Genomic DNA, 22613 nt, shown 5'->3' with positions numbered 1-22613 from the left:
GATCGCGCCGGATAAAAAGAGACTTTAGGGCACACGGCTAGAAATGTTTTTTTTATCCGGCGTGTTCCAAATTCCTTTTGAGGGCTGGAGATGCTCTTACATTTCCATTTCGTTTTTAGAATTGGCTCTTCTAATACTCCCCATTTAGCACAGTTATACACCTTGGCATTTAGCAAGCACACAATATAGCCTAGTTTAGTTAAACCAAAGTATTCCAAAACTATATTTTGGTTTTCATTAATGTCTCTTCGTGAGAACATGAACGAGTGCCCTCGAGGGTCAGTTGGAAACGTGTCGCGGAGTTTTTTTTTTTTTTTGCCTAGCCCTTCAGTAGTCAAATCATCCAATAATCCCGGAGGTAGACTGTGCAGTTGCGAAGGAGTAGAGCATAGCTGACGCGAAAACCCTCCCCTCCCGAAACCGTCCCCTACCGCTCCCCTTCCGGGCGGCGGCGGAGGCCCCCTTTCACGCGACCCCAGCGGCCCCTCATCCCCCGCCCCTCCGGCCGCTGCTGCTACCATCTCCGGTGGCGGTGGCGGCGCCCCTCCAGTCGAAGGACGAAGGGGTGCAGAGGGCTCCGCGGCGGCGCTTCATGAGAGGCGGTGGGGAGCTTGCTGAGGACACTGGGTGGCACGGCTGCGGTGACCGTGGTCTGATGCACTTTGTCGGTCGTCATGGAGAAGTGGGTGGAGCATGGCGGCCTTCACCCCCGGCGGCGGTTCGGCAGTGGAGTTGATCTGGGCCTGATTTGGGCCCTCTTGGCCCCAATCGACGCAGGATCCATGGCTTCGGCCAAGCCATCGTCAGTGCTCCGTGCCACCTTATTCTTCTCTGATGATCCGGCGGGAGTGACTGGCGGTGTGGGCTGCTAGTCTAGCAATAATGGTGGAGATCCTCGGGTTTCTCTCATGCGAAGATGAAGACCTGCCGGAGGCATGTCCTTCTTGATCTGGTTGGAGTGATGAGTTCCGGAAAGCTCCGCCGACGAATGGAACATTGCATCTTTTGCCTGGAGTTCGCTGGACCGGGTGGTATTCGGTCGCGCACACCCATGCTTTTATTCTGACCGTTTGGTTCTGGAGGGAGAGGCGCTAAGCTCTGTTCTGTGTTGACATCAAGTGACATTGTGGTCCACGGTGAACTCAGAAGAAGGGAATATCATGAAGGCATGATTGGAGGACTAGCTAATTCAAATTTACGCGATGTTTAGGGACTTGCTTGGTGTTCTGGGCTCCACGGCAGTGGTACGAAAGTGGGGGCAGCAACACAGGTGAAGTTCAGAGTCCTACCTTTCAGGGTGAAAATCCAAGGTCCGGTCTTAACTGGTTGTGCCTGACAATGACCTTGCTGGAGGCATTGTTTTGAGAGCGGGGACTATCTTCAGGGTGAAAACCTAAGATCTTCGGTCGGACGACGACGATACTGGTGCACTGTTTCGTTCTTGGAGTCGTCGCTTTTGAAACATCTGTATTTTAAGTGTCGTCTTGGTGGTGGATGTATTGATGTTGCTAGGCCTGAGATGCTGTAGCGGGACTTTTGTTTCTTAGTTTTATTTTCTCTTTTTTAGCTCTGTGCATCTGTACGGCCATTAGGGTGTTGCATTGTAATAGAGGCTGAGTGTAATTGCTATCTTTTGATATTAATAATATATTTTTTTATCGAAAAAATACTCCAATTTCTAGAAAAAAGATATATGGACCTCTTTCTTCAATACTGTGAGAAACCATGATATTTCAAGAATACTTAAAAAAATACTTGGCATTCAAATGGGGGCTACAGCCAAAAAGCACGGTTTTACTGCTGGGAAGAAAACTAAGAAGACAGAACAAAACCCATATCAGAGGAGGACAGGTGACCGAATATTTCATGAGCGTTTTTTCCCGGAGAGCCGTTGGAGGCGACTCGGGGGCGGTTCTGGGTGCTAGTTTTCGATAAGGATTCCGATGAGGAATCCGGCGAGGAGGTGTTGTCGCCAGTCAAGGTCTCAGGTAGATCTTTGGCCTCGTTTTGCAAGACGCCGCCGGAGGAGGCCTGCACACTGGCAACGTCAGCGCTGTCCGCGGTCTTGCGACGCGAGAAGAAGAGGCAACAACAACGCGAGGCGGCGTTGCTTCTACAATCAGGTATTTCACCATTCCCTTCTTCGCCCGGTTGTTCTTCGCTATCTCTTGTTGCAGGTTCGACGTCGAGAAGGAAGATCAAGACACCGCCGAAGCGAACTAGGATCTATTCGCCGATCCTACCGCCGTCTACTTTCTTTCTGCATGAGTTCAATGTGAATGAATGGATTCAAGTTCAACGCCAGAGGAAGAAGAAGGTAGCCTGGCGCCGTTGTCGATCAAGGATACCAGCGCGATCTCCGGCTACATCTGCGCATCAGAGGATGCCATCGCACAAACTTTCAAATTGTCGTCCTATGGGCCATTTGGGTTCAGTTAATACGATGGATGCGTCTTTTTCCGATCTGTATGGCAATATGGGCCAGGATCTGAGACTTTCTGAAACAAAGGGGATACGTATCCCTCAATTTGCTCGAGGTGTTACGTATCGTCTAGGGTTCCACGCGTCTCGTGAGCCACCGGCTCGTTCTCTGCCGCTTGTCGCCCCACCGATGCTTGCTGTGGCCAATCGAGGTGGCTTTCCGAATCGAGGCCGCGGATCGCAGGGACGTGGCGGTGGTGGCTGGCGTGAGGGTTTTGCTAGAGGCAGGGGACCGAATTACCATGAAGGAGGCCCCAGCGGCACCGCCAGTGAAGGTGCAGATGATGGGCATGCTGGGCAAGCTGGCGATCACCCCAATGGGGTTTTTGGCGATGGGGTATTCCATGCTAGCTCGGGAAGGCAGGGTGTTGGAGGAGGAAATCGCCAATACCATGGGTTTCATAACCATGGGGATCCTCGCAGAAACAATGGCTACAATGGTAACTATAATGCTCGTCGCTTCCCTGCAAATAATTATACATCTGCTCGGGATGGACATAGTAATGGAAGGTATGCTGCTAGTACTTCTGGGCTCACCGATTTTCAGCAGCGGATGGTCACGGAGGCAGCCGAGACTTTTGCTCGTCAACTGGCTGGAAGACCTGAGCTTTTGTAGCTGTTCGGGCAGCAGTATGTGCAAAATCAGCGCCGCCGGTTCCTACGGTGGTGCGGCAACCAGGGCTAGCCATACCACCACCGGCGCCAGCACAGAATAGTGGCGCGGGGCAAGGTCAGCAGCAGACTATGGCGCAGAGGGCCGAAGATGTTTTGTTAGCGGTGGCTGGTTGTGCAACAAATGATCTTGTTAATGACAATTTAACTGAAGACAAGTTCGTTGCAACCACTAAAAATAAAGGGCCTAGTTCCTTTCGTTGTCGTAAGGTGGGACATTTTTTGAATGATTGCGAGCCAGTGCTGTGTGATTGTTGTCAAAGGCCTGAGCATGCTACAAAGGATTGTCCACTGCTTAGGGTCCCCAGACCTCGTCTTTCGACGTACGGTATGGGCCATCCGAACCTGGCCTTTTGGGAACTCCCTTTATCATCTTCAGTTAGGCCACGGGTGGAGAATACTAGGCTTGGTAGAGTGGAGGTGTCTGGTGGTTCACTTACTGTTCAACAATTGATCCCTCACTTGCAGTGGATAGTTCCTGATCCACACTACCTTTGGGAGGTGCAACAAATGGAAGAGGGGGTGTCCAAAGTAAACTTTCCCAATAAAAATGAATTGGTAAGGGTGCAGCATTTTGGTAGGTTTCATGTACCTGACTCAACCATTATTTTATCTTTTGATTTTTGGAAGAAGGAGGTTCAGCCGTCTTGGATACCTGAAGATATTTGTGTAAGGGTGTATGGCCTGCCACCGGCTGCTCTTGAAAATTATTTAGCTCTTTGGGCCCTTGGTGATGTTTTTGGTAAAATTATGGACATTGATATATCTTATACAACACAAAATAATGTTCTGCGTATGCTCATCACTTGCTTGGATACTGCCCTCATTCCTAACAATTGGGATCTGAAGATAAAACATGAATTTTTCCGTTTGAGGTTTGAGGTAAGGAGAAAAAGGCAGGAATAACATGGATGTTTCGATGTCAGAGGCTCCTGGTAATGGGCGGGGATGATGATTCCCATTCTAATACCTATGACAAGTCAAGGGGTGCGGATCCTAAACGCAATGTCAAGAGAACAAAGAATGATGGGGAGTTGAATGATGATAAAGATGCTTATAAATCTCCTCAAAAGTCCAACACCAAAACTGTGGCTATGCACATGATGCAGCATACATCTGTTGGGGGATTAGAGAAGAATTCCAGCTTTATAGCGAAGTCCAAAGATGCACCAAGGTATGATGATGCATTTTTTTTGGTTCCGATAATCTATGTATTAGTCCTAAACGTTTATTTAATTCTTTCACCACGGTTATGGATGATTTTAGTGCGGGTGCGCCGGTAAATGATCACAGTACGGTGTATGTGCCAAAAACGGTGATCACAGGCGGCGAGGAGCGGAGCACGTTGATACGTCTCAAACGTATCTATAATTTCTTATGTTTCATGCTACTTTTATGATGATACTCACATATTTTATACACACTTTATGTCATATTTATGCATTTTCCGGCACTAACCTATTAACGAGATGCCGAAGAGCCAGTTCCTGTTTTGTGCTGTTTTTGGTTTCAGAAATCCTACAAAGGAAATATTCTCGGAATTGGACGAAATCAACGCCCAGTATCTTATTTTTCCCGGAAGCTTCCAGAGCATCGAAGAGGGGCCAGAGGGGAGCCAAGGGGGCCCCACCCCACAAGGCGGCGCAGCCAAGGGGGGGGGGCCTAGTGTGTGGGACCCCAGGACTCCTCCGAGGCTGCCCTTCCGCCTACTTAAAGCCTCCGTCGCGAAAACCCTAAACCGATAAGCCACGATACGAGAAAAGTTCCAGAGCCGCCGCCATCGCGAAGCCAAGATTCGAGGGACAGAAGTCTCTGTTCCGGCACGCCGCCGGAACGGGGAATTGCCCCCGGAAGGCATCTCCATCGACACCACCGCCATCTTCATCACCGATGCTGTCTCCTATGATGAGGAGGGAGTAGTTCTCCCTCGAGGCTAAGGGCTGTACCGGTAGCTATGTGGTTCATCTCTCTCTCCCATGTACTTGAATACAATGATCTCATGAGCTGCTTTACATGATTGAGATCCATATGATGAGCTTTGTAATCTAGATGTCGTTATGCTATTCAAGTGGATTTTACTTATGTGATCTCCGGAGACTCCTTGTCCCACGTGTGTAAAGGTGACAGTGTGTGCACCGTGTGGGTCTCTTAGGCTATATTTCACAGAATACTTGTTCACTGAGTTATGATTTGAGTTGGATGTCCCTATGAAATTGTGGTGTGTTAGTACCTCCTATAAATGCTCACAGTGACAGCGTGTGGTGTTTATTAGTAATTGGGAATACATCTTTAAGGTTTGCCTACATGATGAATTAGTGTTCGTTATCTTGCCAGAGAGTAATTCGGAATAGCATAGTGAAGTGCTTATATTTATATTCAATTATGATTGCAATGTTGAGAGTGACCACTAGTGAAAGTATGATCCCTAGGCCTTGTTTCTAAGCATTGAAACACCGTTTCCAACAAGTTCCACTGCATGTTTACTTGCTGCCATATTTATTTCAGATTGTTATTACCACTCACAATCATCCATATTACTTGTATTTCACTATCTCTTCGCCGAACTAGTGCACCTATACATCTGACAAGTGTATTAGGTGTGTTGGGGACACAAGAGACTTCTTGTATCGTGATTGCAGGGTTGCTTGAGAGGGATATCTTTGACCTCTTCCTCCCTGAGTTCGATAAACCTTGGGTGATTCACTTAAGGGAAACTTGTTGCTGTTCTACAAACCTCTGCTCTTGGAGGCCCAACACTGTCTACAAGAATAGAAGCGTGCGTAGATATCAAGCTATTTTCTGGCGCCGTTGCCAGGGAGGTAAGGTAAAAGGTATTCACATCCTCCGACTACTAAGCTATTTCCTAGCACTGTTGCCGGTGTGTGAGTGCTCTATTTCCTTTAGATCCTGCAATTGCATCTTTTTGTTTCTTGTTTTTCACTAGTTAGGCATAATGGAAAATAACAGTGAGCTTTTTAATCTATTTCCTGAGTTAAGACATGGATTGTTTGATGCGAAAAATAAAAAACCTATGGAACCTTATTTGCATGCTAGTAGCAAAGATATTAGTATGAACGCTTTGAACACCATTGTTGCTAATGCTTTGGAAAATTCTAAGCTTGGGGAAGCTGGTTTTGATGAGCATGATATTTTTAGTCTCCCAAGCATGGAGGAGAAAATTTACTTTGATGATACTTTACCTCCTATATATGATGATTGCAATGATGACTATCATATTTTTAGTCCACCTACTATTGAGGAGAAAATTAATTATGATTACAATATGCCTCCTATATTTGATGATTATGGTGATGAGAATAATAATGATAGCTACTTTGTTGAATTTGCTCCCACTACAATTAATAAGAATGACTATGCTTATGTTGGGAGTAGTAATTATTTTATGCATGAGACTCATGATAAGAATGCTTTATGTGATAGTTATATTGTTGAGTTTGTTCATAATGCTACTGGAAATTATTATGAGAGAGGAAAATATGGTTGTAGAAGTTTTCATGTTACTAAAACACCTCTCTATATGCTGAAATTTTTGAAGTTACACTTATTTTGTCTTCCTATGCTATTCACTTTGTTCTTCATTGACTTGTTTATTTACAAGATTCCTTTTCATAGGAAGTGGGTTAGACTCAAAAGTGTTTCTTATTTGTTTTTGATGCTCTCTTTTGGTTCAACTCTTATTTCTTGCGAGTGCATCATTCAAATTGCTGAGCACATCTTAATGGCTATAAAGAAAACACTTCTTGGGAGATAACCCATGTTTTTATTTTACTACAGCAATTTTTTTTTTTATATTTGAGTCTTGGAAGTTGTTACTACTGTAGCAACCTCTCCTTATCTTTATTTTATTGCATTGTTGTGCCAAGTAAAGTCTTTGATAGTAAAGATGATACTAGATTTGGATTACTGCGCAGAAACAAATTTCTTGCTGTCACGAATTTGAGTAGTATTCTCTGTAGTTAACTCAGAAAAATCTGCCAATTTACGTAAGTGATCCTTAGATATGTACGCAACTTTCATTAAATTTGAGCATTTTTATCTGAGCAAGTTAAGTGCCCCAGAAAAATTCATCTTTACGGACTGTTCTGTTTTGACAGATTCTGTCTTTTATTTCGCATTGCCTGTTTTGCTATGTTGGATGGATTTCTTTGTTCCATTAACTTTCAGTAGCTTTGTGCAATGTCCAGAAGTGTTAAGAATGATTGTGTCATCTCTGAATATGTGAATTTTTGATTATGCACTAACCCTCTAATGAGTTTGTTTTGAGTTTGGTGTGGAGGAAGTTTTCAAGGGTCAAGAGAGGAGGATAATACAATATGATCAAGAAGAGTGAAAACTCTAAGCTTGGGGATGCCCCCGTGGTTCATCCCTGCATATTTCAAGAAGACTCAAGCATCTAAGCTTGGGGATGCCCAAGGCATCCCCTTCTTCATCGACAAATTATCAGGTCACCTCTAGTGAAACTATATTTTTATTCCGTCACATCTTATGTGCTTTACTTGGAGTGTCTGTTTGTTTTTATTTTGTTTTTGTTTGAATAAAATCGGATCCTAGCATTCATTGTGTGGGAGAGAGACACGCTCCGCTGTTGCATATGAACACATGTGTTCTTAGCTTTACTTTTAATGTTCATGGCGAAGGTTGAAACTGCTTCGTTAATTGTTATATGGTTGGAAACGGAAAATGCTTCATGTGGTAAATGGTATAATGATTTGAATAATTTGATACTTGGCAATTGTTGTGCTCATATATATCATGTTTAAGCTCTTGCATCATATACTTTGCACCTATTAATGAAGAACTACATAGAGCTTGTTAAAATTTGGTTTGCATGATTGGTCTCTCTAGAGTCTAGATATTTTCTAGTGAGGTGTTTGAACAACAAGGAAGACAATGTAGAGTCTTATAATGCTTAAGACAATGTAGAGTCTTATAATTCTTATGTAAGTTTTGCTGTACCGGTTCATACTTGTGTTTGCTTCAAACAACCTTGCTAGCCTAAGCCTTGTACTGAGTGGGAATACTTCTCGTGCATCCAAATCCTTGAGCAAAAAACTATGCCATTTGTGTCCACCATACCTACCTACTACATGGTATTTCTCCGCCATTCCAAAGTAAATTACTTGAGTGCTACCTTTAAAATTCCATTCTTTGTCTTTGCAATATATAGCTCATGGGAAAATAGCTTAAAAATTATTGTGGTATTGAATATGTACTTATGTATCTTATTTCTTATAAGTTGCTTGTTGAGCGGTAACCATGTTTCTGGGGACGCCATCAACTATTACCTTTGTTGAATATCATGTGAGTTGCTATGCATGTTCGTCTTGTCTGAAGTAAGGGTGATTTATCATGATGAATGGTTTGAGTATGCATATTGTTAGAGAAGAACATTGGGCCGCTAACTAAAGCCATGAACCATGGTGGAAGTTTCAGTTTGGACACTAATCCTCAATCTCTTATGAGAATATTATTTGTTGTTGAATGCTTATGCATTAAAGAGGAGTCCATTATCTGTTGTCTATGTTGTCCCGGTATGGATGTCTAAGTTGAGAATAATCAAAAGCGAGAAATCCAATGCGAACTTTCTCCTTAGAACTTTGTACATGCGGCATAGAGGTACCCCTTTGTGACACTTGGTTGAAACATATGTTATTTAATGATAATCCATTTAAATCCAAGCTAATTAGGACAAGGTGCGAGCACTATTGGTAATCTATGCATGAGGTTTGCACCTTATAAGATGTCTTATGCATAACACATATGCTTTATTTCTACCGTTGACAAAATTGTTTCTATGTTTTCAAAATAAAAGCTCTAGCATAAAAATAGTAATACATGCTTCCCTCTGCGAAGGGCCATTCTTCTACTTTATGTTGAGTCAGTTTGCCTACTTCCTTCTATCTTAGAAGCAAACACTTGTGTCAATTGTGCATTGATTCTTACATGTTTACCTATTGCACTTGTTATATTACTTTGTGTTGACAATTATCCATGAGATAAACATGTTGAAGTTGAAAGCAACCGCTGAAACTTATATCTTCCTTTGTGTTGCTTCAAAGCTTTCTACTATGAATCTATTGCTTTATGAGTTAACTCATATGCAAGTCTTATTGATGCTTGTCTCGAAAGTACTATTCATGAAAAGTCTTTGCTATATGGTTCAATTGTTTACTCATTGTCTTTACCATTGCTTTGAATCGCTGCATTCATCTCATGTGCTTTACAAAATAGTATTGATCAAGATTATGATAGCATGTCACTTCAGAAATTATCTTTGTTATCGTTTACCTACTCGAGGACGAGTAGAACTAAGCTTGGGGATGCTTGATACGTCTCAAACGTATCTATAATTTCTTATGTTCCATGCTATTTTTATGATGATACTCACATGTTTTATACATACTTTATGTCATATTTATGCATTTTCCGGCACTAACCTATTAACGAGATGCCGAAGAGCCAGTTCCTGTTTTGCGCTGTTTTTGCTTTCAGAAATCCTACAAAGGAAATATTCTCGGAATTGGACGAAATCAACGCCCAGTATCTTATTTTTCCCGGAAGCTTCCAGAGCATCGAAGAGGGGCCAGAGGGGAGCCAAGGGGGCCCCACCCCACAAGGCGGCACGACCAAGGGGGGGGGCGCCCCCCTAGTGTGTGGGCCCCCAGGACTCCTCCGAGGCTGCCCTTCCGCCTACTTAAAGCCTCCGTCGCGAAAACTCTAAACCGATAAGCCACGATACAAGAAAAGTTCCAGAGCCGCCGCCATCGCGAAGCCAAGATTCGAGGGACAGAATTCTCTGTTCCGGCATGCCGTCGAGACGGGGAATTACCCCCGGAAGGCATCTCCATCGACACCACCGCCATCTTCATCGCCGCTGCTGTCTCCTATGATGAGAAGGGAGTAGTTCTCCCTCGAGGCTAAGGGCTGTACCGGTAGCTATGTGTTTCATCTCTCTCTCCCATGTACTTCAATACAATGATCTCATGAGCTGCTTTACATGATTGAGATCCATATGATGAGCTTTGTAATCTAGATGTCGTTATGCTATTCAAGTGGATTTTACTTATGTGATCTCCGGAGACTCCTTGTCCCACGTGTGTAAAGGTGACAGTGTGTGCACCGTGTGGGTGTATTAGGCTATATTTCACAGAATACTTGTTCACTGAGTTATGATTTGAGTTGGATGTCTCTATGAAATTGTGGTGTGTTAGTACCTCCTATGAATGCTCACAGTGACAGCGTGGGGTGTTTATTAGTACTTGGGAATACATCTTTAAGGTTTGCCTACATGATGAATTAGTGTTCGTTATGTTGCCAGAGAGTAATTCGGAATAGCATAGTGAAGTGCTTATATTTATATTTAATTATGATTGCAATGTTGAGAGTGATCACTAGTGAAAGTATGATCCCTAGGCCTTGTTTCTAAGCATTGAAACACCGTTTCCAACAAGTTCCACTGCATGTTTACTTGCTGCCATATTTATTTCAGATTGTTATTACCACTCACAATCATCCATATTACTTGTATTTCACTATCTCTTCGACGAACTAGTGTACCTATACATCTGACAAGTGTATTAGGTGTGTTGGGGACACAAGAGACTTCTTGTATCGTGATTGCAGGGTTGCTTGAGAGGGATATGTTTGACCTCTTCCTCCTTGAGTTCGATAAACCTTGGGTGATTCACTTAAGGGAAACTTGCTGCTGTTCTACAAACCTATGCTCTTGGAGGCCCAACACTGTCTACAAGAATAGAAGCGTGCGTAGACATCACACGTCGATCGCTAGCGTGCATGGCTCTCGCGCCTCGAGGCATGCACCGGCAGGCCGTGCGGCAACGGAAGCTGTGGTCACTCCGGGCAGGCCAAGCGGCCCAGTTGCGGCGGCGGGCGGACCTGCTGTCCCCCGGGCGCCAGGCACGACTGTGTCACCCAGCAGGCCAATGACGGCCACGCCATGCGGCCCGACTGCGCTGGCGAGTGGCTCTTCTCTCCCCAGGCCTGGTATGCATGGCCCGGCGAGCTCCATGCAGCCAGCTACGTCGATCAAGCCAACTAACACACCTATGTCTTCTTTGCCAGACAAGGTAAATGCTACACCAAAAATGTCTTCGATGATTTCGTCAGTTGATAATTCATTTCAAAGAATTATGTATGATAAACAGGGTATGTGCACCCAGGGGGTGAGAATGGAGAAAATTTTCTCCAATGATCATATTGTGGATTTCGGTGGTATTAAAGAGGAGGCATTGCGGGGTGTGCGGTCGAGTGGACGACCACGCGCACAACCAAACTATGATGCAACTCAATTGGAGAGGGCGACGATGGTGGCTCAAAAACGTGATGCAATGCCTGTGATTGGTAGGCCTTTGACACAACCAACTATTTTATCCTCGTTTTCGGATGGTCAAATTCTAGAGCGTGCTACCTCTTTGGGAGTGTCTTTGGAAAAGTCAAATTCTAAAAGTTTTGCTACAGTTAATTTAATTTTAGACATTGAAAAAGGGCGCATTTTATCTATGTTAGAGAAGAAAGATCAAATGGCTAATGAGAATGATTTGGTCTTGTCTTGTTTGGTAGTATGACGGACTTCAAATTTTTGTGAGGATTTGGAGGATGAGGATGAGTTAGATGGAGATGGGTTCGGTAGAGCTACTCCCCCTGTTGTCAAAGATAAAAGAAAGAGGCGCAAAAAATCGTATGATAAGAAAAATGTGCGGAGGAGTAACCGTATTAGTATTAAAACTTCGAAACCATAATGCATAAACTAAGAGGAATTAAGTGGAATAGTGAGGGATTTAAGGACCCAGGAAAACATCTGTTTGTTAAAGAATCTATTAGAGAGTATGACCTAGATTTTATAGCTTTGTTAGAGAGAGGACGTTCTGATTTTGCAATATCTTTTCTTAGAGAACTTTCTGCGGGTAAGCATTTTGAGTGGTTTTGTTTACCATCACATGGGAGGTCAGAGGGAATCCTTGTAGGAATTAACACCATGCATTTGAAAGTGAATAAAATGGAGACGGGAGATTTTTGTGTTAAATTGTCGGTCAAATCTAAATCTGATGGCTTCGAATGGTTGTTAGTGCCGGTGTATGGGGCGACACAAGATAAACATAAACATGAGTTTCTATCCGAGTTGGTTAGGATGTTTGATTCTGAAACCTTACCAATGCTTTTGGCGGGGTATTTTAATATTCTACGGCGACCGAAGGATACAAGTAATGATAATTTTAATCCTCGCTGGCCGTTTATTTTTAATGCAAGCATCGAAAATTTAAATTTACGAGAGATTATGTTATCTGGGAGATAATATACATGGGCTAGCAGAAGATCAACACCTACATATGAAAATTTGGATAGAGTACTTGCTAGTGTAGAATGGGAACAGAAATTTCCTTTGGTATCGGTCTGGGCTTTGACTCGATCTGGATCGGATCATACACCGTTGTTGATTGACACTGGTCGTCGGACACACATTGGAAATAAGACGCGTTTCTCATTTAAATTGTCTTGGTTTGAATAGGAAGGTTTTTATGAGTTGATTGCAGCCGAATGGGCTGCAGGTCCTGTTGGGAAAACACCTATCCAAACTTAACAAAATAGGATTATACATTTGCGGCAATTTTTAAGTGGTTGGGCAAAAAAATTAAGTGGGAGGTATAAAAAAGAAAAATAAATACTTTTGCTTATCATTGATGCTCTGGACAATAAAGCAGAAACTATACCGCTGTCAGCGGATGAGCGAAATGAGTTAAAATTGGCTAATGTGAAATTAAATAAATTACGCCGGGAAGAAGAGATGAAATGGGTGCAGAGAGCTAAAGTGAAATTTATTCAAGAAGGAGGGGATAATACTAAATACTTTCACCTTATTGCAAATGGTAAACATAGGAAAAAGAAAATTTATCAATTGGAGCAAGAGGAAGGTACTATTGTGGGAGAGGAGAATTTAAAAGTTTACATCATGGAATATTATAAAAAATTATTTGGAGAACCGACCCCCAATTCGGTTACTTTGAATGAGGAAAGAATTGATGATATTCTGCAATTGTCTGCGGATGAGAATAGCCTTTTGATTGCTGACTTCTCGATGGATGATGTTCGTAAGGCTGTTTTTCAGATGGAACATAATAAATCTCCGGGTCCCGATGGCTTTCCCGCAGAATTTTACCAACACTTCTGGGAAGTGATCAAATTAGATCTAATGGCTTTATTTGAGTGCTTACAAAAAGGAAGGTTGCCACTGTATAGACTCAACTTTAGAGTTATAATTCTCCTCTCCAAAAAGGAAAATGCGACACAAATTCAGCAATATAGGCCGATTTGTCTGTTGAATTTTAGTTTCAATTTTTTTTACTAAAGTGGCGAAAAACGGGGTTTCTGATGTGGCACAAAAAGTCACTAGACCGACACAGACGGCCTTCATTCCTGGGAGACACATATTAGAAGGGGTGGTGGTTCTTCATAAGACTATACATGAATTGCATAGGAAAAGACTGGATGGGGTGATTTTTAAAATTGATTTCGAAAAGGCATACGATAAGGTTAAATGGTAATTTATGCAACATGTATTAAGAATGAAAGGTTTTGATCCAGTTTGGTGTGATAGGATCAAACATTATGTGCAAGGAGGGAGTGTGGGAATTAGGGACAATGATGATGATATTGGGCATAATTTCCAAACTAAGAAAGGTTTGAGGCAAGGTGACCCTTTGTTTCCAATTTTTTTAATATTATTGTGGATATATTAGCCATTCTTATTGCAAGAGAGGAGGAGGATGGAAAAGTTGGGGGACTGATACCACATTTGATTGATGGTGGAATATCTATTCTCCAATATGCTGACGATACAATTTTGTTTTTGGAACATGATATTGCAAAAGCGATTAATATGAAGTTGATATTGCGTATCTTTGAAAAGTTATCTGGTTTAAAAATCAACTTCCATAAGAGTGAAATATTCTGCTTTGGAAAGGCTAAAGATATGAAACACCAATATAGAAATATTTTTGGGTGTGAGTCTGGATCCTTACCTTTTAAATATTTGGGAATTCCTATACATTATAGAACACTAAGAAATGCCGAGTGGAACCCCATTGAGTGTCGTTTTGCTTCTAAGTTAGGCTGTTGGCGTAGCAAAATGCTTTCTTACGGTGATATGTTGGTTTTGATTAATTTTGTACTCACGAGTCTACCTATGTTTATGCTTTCCTTTTTAGAAATCCCAGTTGGAGTTCGGAAGCGACTAGATTACTATGGATCTAATTTCTTTTAGCAATCTGATGAAAACAAGATGAAATATATATTATCGAAATGGAATATAATTTGTAGACCTAAGGATCAAGGGGGTCTTGGAATTGAGGTACTTGAACTAAAGAATAAGTGTTTACTTAGCAAATGGCTGTTTAAACTCCTTTCCGAGGAGGGTATATGGCAACAACTGTTATTTAATAAATACTTAAAAAAATAAACTCTGACTCAAGTTGAACCTAAACCAACAGACTCCCCCTTTTGGAAAGGGCTTATGCATGTTAAGAATAACTTCTTTAAAAGAGTATACTTTAAAAGAGTATACTTTAAAATAGGGGATGGGACAAGTGTGAGGTCTCGGAGGATGTTTGGATGAGAAACTCGCCTCTTTCCCAACAATATCCGGCGCTCTATAATATTGTGCAACATAAAAATGTTTTGGTATCAACATTATTTGCCACAGTACCTATAAATATCTCTTTTAGAAGAGGGCTCAATGATAAAAAAATGGTTGCAATGGTTACATTTTTTTCAACGATTAATGACAATTACTTTAACATCAGAATCTGATAATTTTATTTGGAGACTCATTGATTCTGAAATTTTTTCAGTCAAGTCTATGTATCTTGATTTAATGAATGGGCATACTGTATATCTCAAGAAATATCTATGGAAATTAAAGATTCCCCTAAAAATTATGATTTTTATGTGGTTTCTTAGTAATAAAGTGCTTTTTACTAAGGACAATTTAGCTAAACGGAAGTGGAATGATGTCAAAAATGTTGTTTTTATGATTCTACAGAGAGACCGTTAATCATTTGTTCATTGCTTGTCCATTTATAAAATTGATTTGGCGCATCATTTATTTCTCTTATAATATTCCTCCACTGTCCAATGTAACTAATATGTTTGGTAATTGGTTGAATGGAGTACCAAAGACCGATAAGCAAAAGATTCGCATTGGTGTTTCCACGATTTGTTTGTCGATATGGACAAGCCGCAATGATATCATTTTTAACAGGAATGTTGGTACTGATTTTTTGCAGGTTATCTGACGGGCTGCTCATTGGATTCAACAATGGCTTTCCTCCTTCCGCTGGAGTGACTGGAGGATATGGTTACTGGGTGCAACCGGATGCCGGTGGTTGCTCAGGACTGCTTTTTCCAGGCTACTGGGTGGCGGCATCTTAATAGAATAGCCAATGGATAGTTCTTCTACAGGCCGTGTTTTCTTTTGGTTGATCTTAGTATCGACTTTACCTTTTGATTAATTGTAATGGTTGAATTTTGTTGAACCCGTACTTTTGGTTAATAAAAAAAAGCCGTGTGCATCAATTGATGCAGAGGCTGGGGCGATGCTCCCTTATCTAAAAAAAATCTGCAATGCGCCACTAAGCCCTCATGGTCATCAGAATATAAGTACTCCGTCCAATCCAATTTATTTTATTTCACTTTAATTAAATATGGATGTATCTAGTTAACAGACGCATCCGTACCTAGACAAATTTGGATCGAAGGGAGTAAATCAAAGGAGTAATTCAGGTCAGGCGATGACGGCGCTGGTGCACCGTTTCGTTTTTGGAGTCGTCGCTTTTGAAACGTTTGTATTTTAAGTGTTGTTTTGGTGGTGGATGTGTATTGATGTTGCTAGGCCCGAGATGCCGTAGCAGGACTTTTGTTTCTTAGTTTTATTTTCTCTTTTCTTAGCTTTGTACATCTGTACTGCCATTAGGGTGTTAAATTGTAATAGAGGTTGAATGTAATTGCTATCTTTTGATATTAATAATATATTTTTTTATCGAAAAAATACTCCAGTTTCTAGAAAAAAGATATACGGACCTCTTTCTTCAACACTGTGAGAAACCATGATATTTCAAGAATACTTAAAAAATTACTTGGCATTCAAACGGGGGCTACGGCCAAAAAGCACGGTTTTACTGCTAGGAAGAAAACTAAGAAGACAAAACAAACACCATATCAGAGGAGGACACCAGCCCGCACCTGCAAATCTGCAATGCGCCACTAAGCCCTCTTCGTCATCAGAATATAAGTACTCCGTTCAATCCAATTTATTTTATTTCACTTTATTTAAATATGGATATATCTAGTTAACACACGAATCTGTACCTAGACAAATTTGGATCGAAGGGAGTAATTCAGATTTAACTCGCACTGCTCAAACAAACGAAGTACCTGCATAGAGAACAAATAATATGCTCAAATTAACGATATATTTACAGCATAGACAATTCATCACATTATTTCGTTCTATTACAGCGACCGCACCATCATCCACATGACACAAGGGCCTCAGATGTGCAATTGAGCATCTCTGAACCCTGACTAAATCCTAGTGCAGGGACATCCATATTCGCCCTGAACCAAGAATTCCTTAAACTAACCTACTAAGCAACACCTATATAATCGCTGTACAGCAGTGCCAATCCAGTGGGATAACAATTTACACCCCATCGTGCGTATTCACAAAAGCAACCAGACAAATCATGTTCAGGCGATCGCTTTGTACCACAGGCCATGGACCTTCTCCGAGAGAGTCGCCACCCTGATCAGCACTTCGCCCGCCTTCACCACCCGGTCAACGAGTTTCCCCGCACCGATGCGGCGCAGGGCCGCCTCTGCCAGCTTCTGGCCCTTGAGGGCGCTGCCACCGAGGACGACGCCGCGGAAGGCGCAGTGGACAGCCCGGGAGACCTTCTTGAAGACCACATCGTCTGCCTGGAGGCTCTTAAGGAACACCCGGGTTATTACCTGCCTCCTGCTCTGGATCTTCTCATCTGATGAAGTGCCAGCTGAGGCCGATGAGCTCATCATCGCCTCCACGATGTCTTCGGTGCCTGCCTCGCGGGAGTTGTCCAGCAGCTTCACCAGAGTGCCGAAGAGTTCTGAGATGACGTTCTCCAGCTCTAAGGGAGTTATCTTAGGATTCTCACTCATCAAGACTTGGCGCAGGACGAGCATGCTGCACAAACAGTAAATTCAGTCAGTACTGATCAAGTTCTCAAACATTCCTTCATGCTATGCCAAAGATACAGAGGTATTATAGGTTACCTTGTAGCCATCACAATCACTCCTTGGAATTGGCCCTGGACGGCCCTCAATCTCATAAAGTTGAGATGGAAGCTCTCAGGAGTTGACTGCAATTGCAACCCCTCCATACCACCAATAAGCTGCAGCAAGCCAATCCTCACGAGCTTGTCAACCTTTTCTCCTGTGCACTCTGGTAAACCTGAACTACCTGCTGCAGACAAGGAAGCAGTTTGTCCCCCTGGAGCTCCATGGCCAGCTCGGAGCACTGTAACAAGGGGCTGAGCCTGCCGCCAAGGATTAAATTAGTTAGTGCCAGGAACCAGATAACAACAAAACGCTGCTATGCTGCTGATGTTAAGGCGGTGCATTGTTAGAAACTTACATGATCCGCTGCTGGCAGAACTGAAAGAGAGCCCAGATGTTCACTCCATTCTGCATCCACCATATTCTTTGATGCTGAAACCCATTGCAGAGTAGCAGGGAGGGAAGCTGATGCACTGGCAGGAGGTCCATAGCGATCACCGAAAGCCTTCTGCAGGTACTCCACTCCAGCAGAGCCTGTTATCATAGGTTGCATCATCTGAATACGTGCCTTGCTCACTTCTGCTTGCAGTTCCTGTTTTTACAGAAGAATGTTAGAACTCTCGCAGGATAAGAACAAGTGCAGTTAATTGTAGGATTAATTTAATGTCTTAACGCAGAACATACCTTTATTTCCTCCAGAGTGAAACGCAGGCCCTTGATGACAGCAATAACAAACGAGCTGACACCATTGCCATTAACTTCAGAACTTGAAGCCAATTCGCTCAATAATTTGTCATGACTTTTCTTCATCTCATCCTCCTTTGCAGCAGCAGATAGTTTTCTAACCATATCCAGCGAGTAATGCATAATCTGCCCCAGGTATTGCGTGTCCTGGGAACCTGACTCAAGTACCTTCATTTGTAAAGGAAAAAATAATGTCAAAATTTCATGAGTTCAAAATAAATAAGCAAGCTCACAGCAAACTTAACCAACAAATATTTGTGTGCATAGCATGGGATATTTACCTGAGTTAAAATTTCGACGTCAATGTTCCCCAGGATTTCCTCCTTCCATCCCTTGGGAGCCAAATCGTGCAACGAATCCCTCACTTCCTTTACCAGGTTGATAAGTTGGCTGTAGTCAGGTTTGTCTCCTTTCATTGAGTCAGTAACAACATCCCAGAAAGCTTTCTCCATGGTTTCTCTCACTCTGGCTTGGAAATCCTTCTCGATGGTACTGGCATCATCAGAGTTGACAGCAAATGCACCACCGTTCTCATGAAGCATCTCATTGATCATTTGCTCATTATCTGTCGGCAAACTCACTGGTGATGTACTGCTTGATCCTCCTGCATCTGTCTTGGAACTGATATTAACATCAGCAGGTGGGAGCTGCCCAGACGGATTAATACTCAGAGGAGTTGATACATTTGCAACCGGTGTTGCCAATGGACTTCCATTCTCATTCGCTTCGAAGAACTTCGACCTCATATCTGAGAGAGCAGAGTTCATACGCTCAATGCCTGCATCACCACTCAGATGCTGAACCTTCTCTCTGAGGAGTTTTTGGTCGTCAGTGACCTGCTTCTGAATCGCCTTCATATCATGGGTAAGGTCTTGTGACTTCCCATCTGATGTTACCTTGCATGTTTGCATCATTGATAGCTCAAGCTTGCATGCAGCCCTAACAAGATCACCCTCCAGTGATCTTGCATCTTTTACTTTCCACACCACAAAGCGGTAAAGATAACTGCACCACGCTTTGTCAAAACTAACCAACTGTGTCCTGAATTTACTCTGACCAGTAACATGAGAAGGCATCTGGCAACTGGATGATTCAGCAGCATCAGTATCAAGGGATGGCTGCCTTGAGGCTCTTCCTGGTCCCTCAAGTACTGTCTTAACCAACAGCTCAAACTCCCTGACAAAGTTCGCTGCCGACTCCATCAGAAGTTTCTCTTGCTCACCTTGTCCACTTAAAACAGCAGCAGGATGAGCCAGGATCATGTAAGCACAGAGTACCACCCTCAGTGAGTACCTCGACGACCTGCTTGGTTCAGAAGTTCTTGCTGGCCTTTTTGCTGCAACCCTTGTTCTACTCTGAGGTGTCTTTCTCTTTGGAGACACAAGGCGCTTCAGTAGATGGTCAATATTTTCCGCGTTTGACGAACCTACAATCAGCCTTTTCTCCAACCGGTCAAGTAATGCTTTGGTGGCCCCAAGAGCTGCGGGAGATTCAATCGACATAGCTAATTCCTCAAATGGCATTGACTTGACAGATTTTTCATTAATTCCCAAGGCATCGTAAGCTTGAACCAAGGCATGTGTTGTCTTCTGGGACTTCACAAAATTTCTCCAGCATCTGTAGTACATCGATGAGAATAAACAACTTTAATCAACTCGAAACATGCAGATATAATAAACTACTTATATTCATGTTGAGTATGGCATTAATACCTCGCCAGCTTTCTTGAAAGGAAATCTGCATGCTTGATGTAATCGGCATGGGCAGAACTGCGAGGACTTCCGCGCTGCTTCAAGTACTCAGCTCTCTTCCTCTTCGCCTGTTTCAATAAGATAACAAATCAGGTAAGAAGCAGAGTAGAGCAACCAAAATTGTAAAATCAGCATATGTATGAGAAAACATACCCTCTGAAGTTTGCTATCCAGATGTTCTTTAAGTTTAATCCTCTCTGTTTCCCTCTGGCTGCACACGGTCTCGGCTGCCCGCTGAATATGCGCGAGCCGAGCATGAGCCTTCCTCTTCTCAGCTTCTAACAATGCCAGCCGTTTCTTCTCAGCTGCAGCACGCTTTCGCACTATAGCAGATCGCACCTGCTCTGCGTGCTTGCTATCAGATGTCGCCTTCTGCACCAGGGACTTTGCTGTTCTCTCCTTCAGTGCGGCCCGCCTCTCCATATCTGCATTCAGCAGGCGCATACGGTTTTCCTCTGCCTGCCGGACACGAGACTCGACTCTAGTCTCAAGCTCTTCCTTCTCCTTCTCGAACCGCATTTCGACGTCATTCTTAGCTGCTTGTCTGAGTTCATCCAACTTGGCCAGCCGGTCCTGTGCCTTCGCCAAGAAGCTTAGCCTTTTCTGCTCAGCTGCCTGAAGCCTGGCTTCAAGGCGCTGTCCGTAATCCTCCTCTTGAGATGACCACGACGGGCTCCGTGGCTTCTTCCTTGCTTTGCAGGACAACCAATCGTAGAATTGCTGTGGAGAAACAATTGAACATGAGCTAATTTGATTAAACACACAAGACTAATTCACCACCAACCTTCTAAAATAAAACATGATTGTTTAGTCGTTTCTATATAACACCTACGAAAAAATTACATCATCAACCAACAAATCTACAGAAGGTGCAACCAAAATTTCGGTAGTAGTACAATTGCAAGGTAAGTTGCTTGTAAGCAAAACCAAGTGGTCGGCGATAAAAGCAAACAAACTACCAAACTACCATAATTTCCTACCACCGAAGCAGCAACTTGAAATCAATTGCCAAGTCTAGCAATTACATGAATTTTATTTTTATCATTTGACTAAAATCAAGTTTTCTTTATACAGGCAACTTGGCATAAATCGATGCAGACAACTAAACTAATTATAAAAAATCACTGGTTAAGCTTTCGCAGAGCTACGTATAGGACCACGAACCGATTGTACAATACAAATTGAGTTAGAGACAATTGTACTAGTAGACAAATAAAAGTGAGACCTTTACGATATCTGGGTAAACGCTTCAATCCAAAGACCAGAAATCCCCAAAGTGATAAAAACTGCGGCAAAATTGAACAGAAAAGCAATTCTCGGCACACGTGAAACCAACTTGAGCTCACGACTACCTACCGTGTGGCCAAAAGAATCCCCAAAGAATGTTGCTTGGACCCCCACACGAACCGTAACCACCAAATCAAAGGAATTCTTGCGAATACTCGCGACTTGATAATTCGGATAACCAAAACCACGGAAAAGTAAATAAGACGAAGTACTCTATTCACGGAAAAGGAATTCCGATTGCCCAAACAGTTGCTGAGGCATATGCTGTAAAATCCTCCAAAAACGATGCCGCTTTTGTACACAAATACTAGAAAACTGTGACACTTCGACAGTAGGAAACGCAACCATCGTTTCACCGACGGCGAATAAAGATGGCCTCGAAACAACTTGGAATTCACGGTTCACGCAATCCGGCGTGAGGATGAAGAAGAAGGGGGAAAAGCAGAGGAAAGGCAGGAAACACTAGAGAGAGAGACGGGGACACCAACCTGCCTCCGTTGCTCCGCCTCCTTGAGCCTGGCCTCGATCTCCTCGCCGCTCGTCTGGCCGCCGCCGCCTCCGCCGGCGGTCCTGCCCTCGAGCAGCCTCCTCCTGATCCGCGGCGGCACCCTCGCCGCCGCGCCCTCCTCCAGCGGTATCTCCATCGCCACCGGCTCCCTCACCCCCATCACCGCCCCGATCAAATCAAACCACACCTCCTCGCCGATCAAATCACCCTCGAACGACCGGCGAATCGCAAGAAACCTCGCTTGTTCCGCTGCTCTACTCCTCACACTTGTTCTTCCTTTCCCCTTTTTCGCCTCTCTCTTCTCGCTCGAGTTCGGTCGTCCTGGGTGCGCCACGCGTGGCGCTATATACTAGGTGCAAGTACCGCGCGCCCCCGACGTGAGGCTGCTTCTTCCCGAATCGTGAAGGAGATCGGACGACGAAGGCCGGAGCCGGGACGGATAGTGAGAGGGGCGTTCCGGTAATTTGCGCGGGCAAGGCCCTTCGGGACGGTTCGGCGGTTGGAGGGCCCCAGCCGCTCGCGCCTTTTTTCGGGGGTCCGGTTGACCAAATTGCCCCTCAGCCTTCTCCGTCTCGGGCTTGGTCTAGAATTCGAGTCGGAGATGTGTGATTTAGAAGTTGGGTAATCGGAGCGTGTATCTGTTTTGGAGGCTTGCTTTTGCTTCTTAACCAATTGTTTATGTCGACAACGATAAGGATTCAAATTTGTGTATACTTGTTTGTGTGGCCAACGAAAGGGATACTTTTCAATAAGGGAGCATATTCAGCATTACACCTCTGCAAAGGCCGACCGTTAGATTAGAAAGAATAATTCAAGTGGCAATA

At 43.4% G+C, this 22613-nt stretch overlaps 1 protein-coding gene across 1 annotated transcript; it reads right to left on the bottom strand.

Moving 5' to 3' along the window:
* Positions 1-16641: 16641 nt before the first annotated feature.
* On the bottom strand, positions 16642-22105 carry LOC127334925 (uncharacterized). The gene is made up of 8 exons (XM_051361476.2): positions 21770-22105; positions 20148-20714; positions 19956-20062; positions 18525-19860; positions 18184-18411; positions 17858-18091; positions 17497-17759; positions 16642-17407 (listed from the first exon to the last, which is right to left on the bottom strand). The coding sequence occupies exons 1-8, from the start codon at positions 21947-21949 to the stop codon at positions 16936-16938; spliced, it is 3387 nt and encodes a 1128-aa protein (XP_051217436.1). The 5' UTR covers positions 21950-22105; the 3' UTR covers positions 16642-16935.
* Between the last annotated feature and the right edge of the window lie 508 nt (positions 22106-22613).

This window comes from Lolium perenne, chromosome 2 (genome assembly GCF_019359855.2).
Source record: "Lolium perenne isolate Kyuss_39 chromosome 2, Kyuss_2.0, whole genome shotgun sequence".
NCBI lineage: Eukaryota > Viridiplantae > Streptophyta > Magnoliopsida > Poales > Poaceae > Lolium > Lolium perenne.
This window is presented reverse-complemented; position numbering and strand designations above follow the sequence as displayed.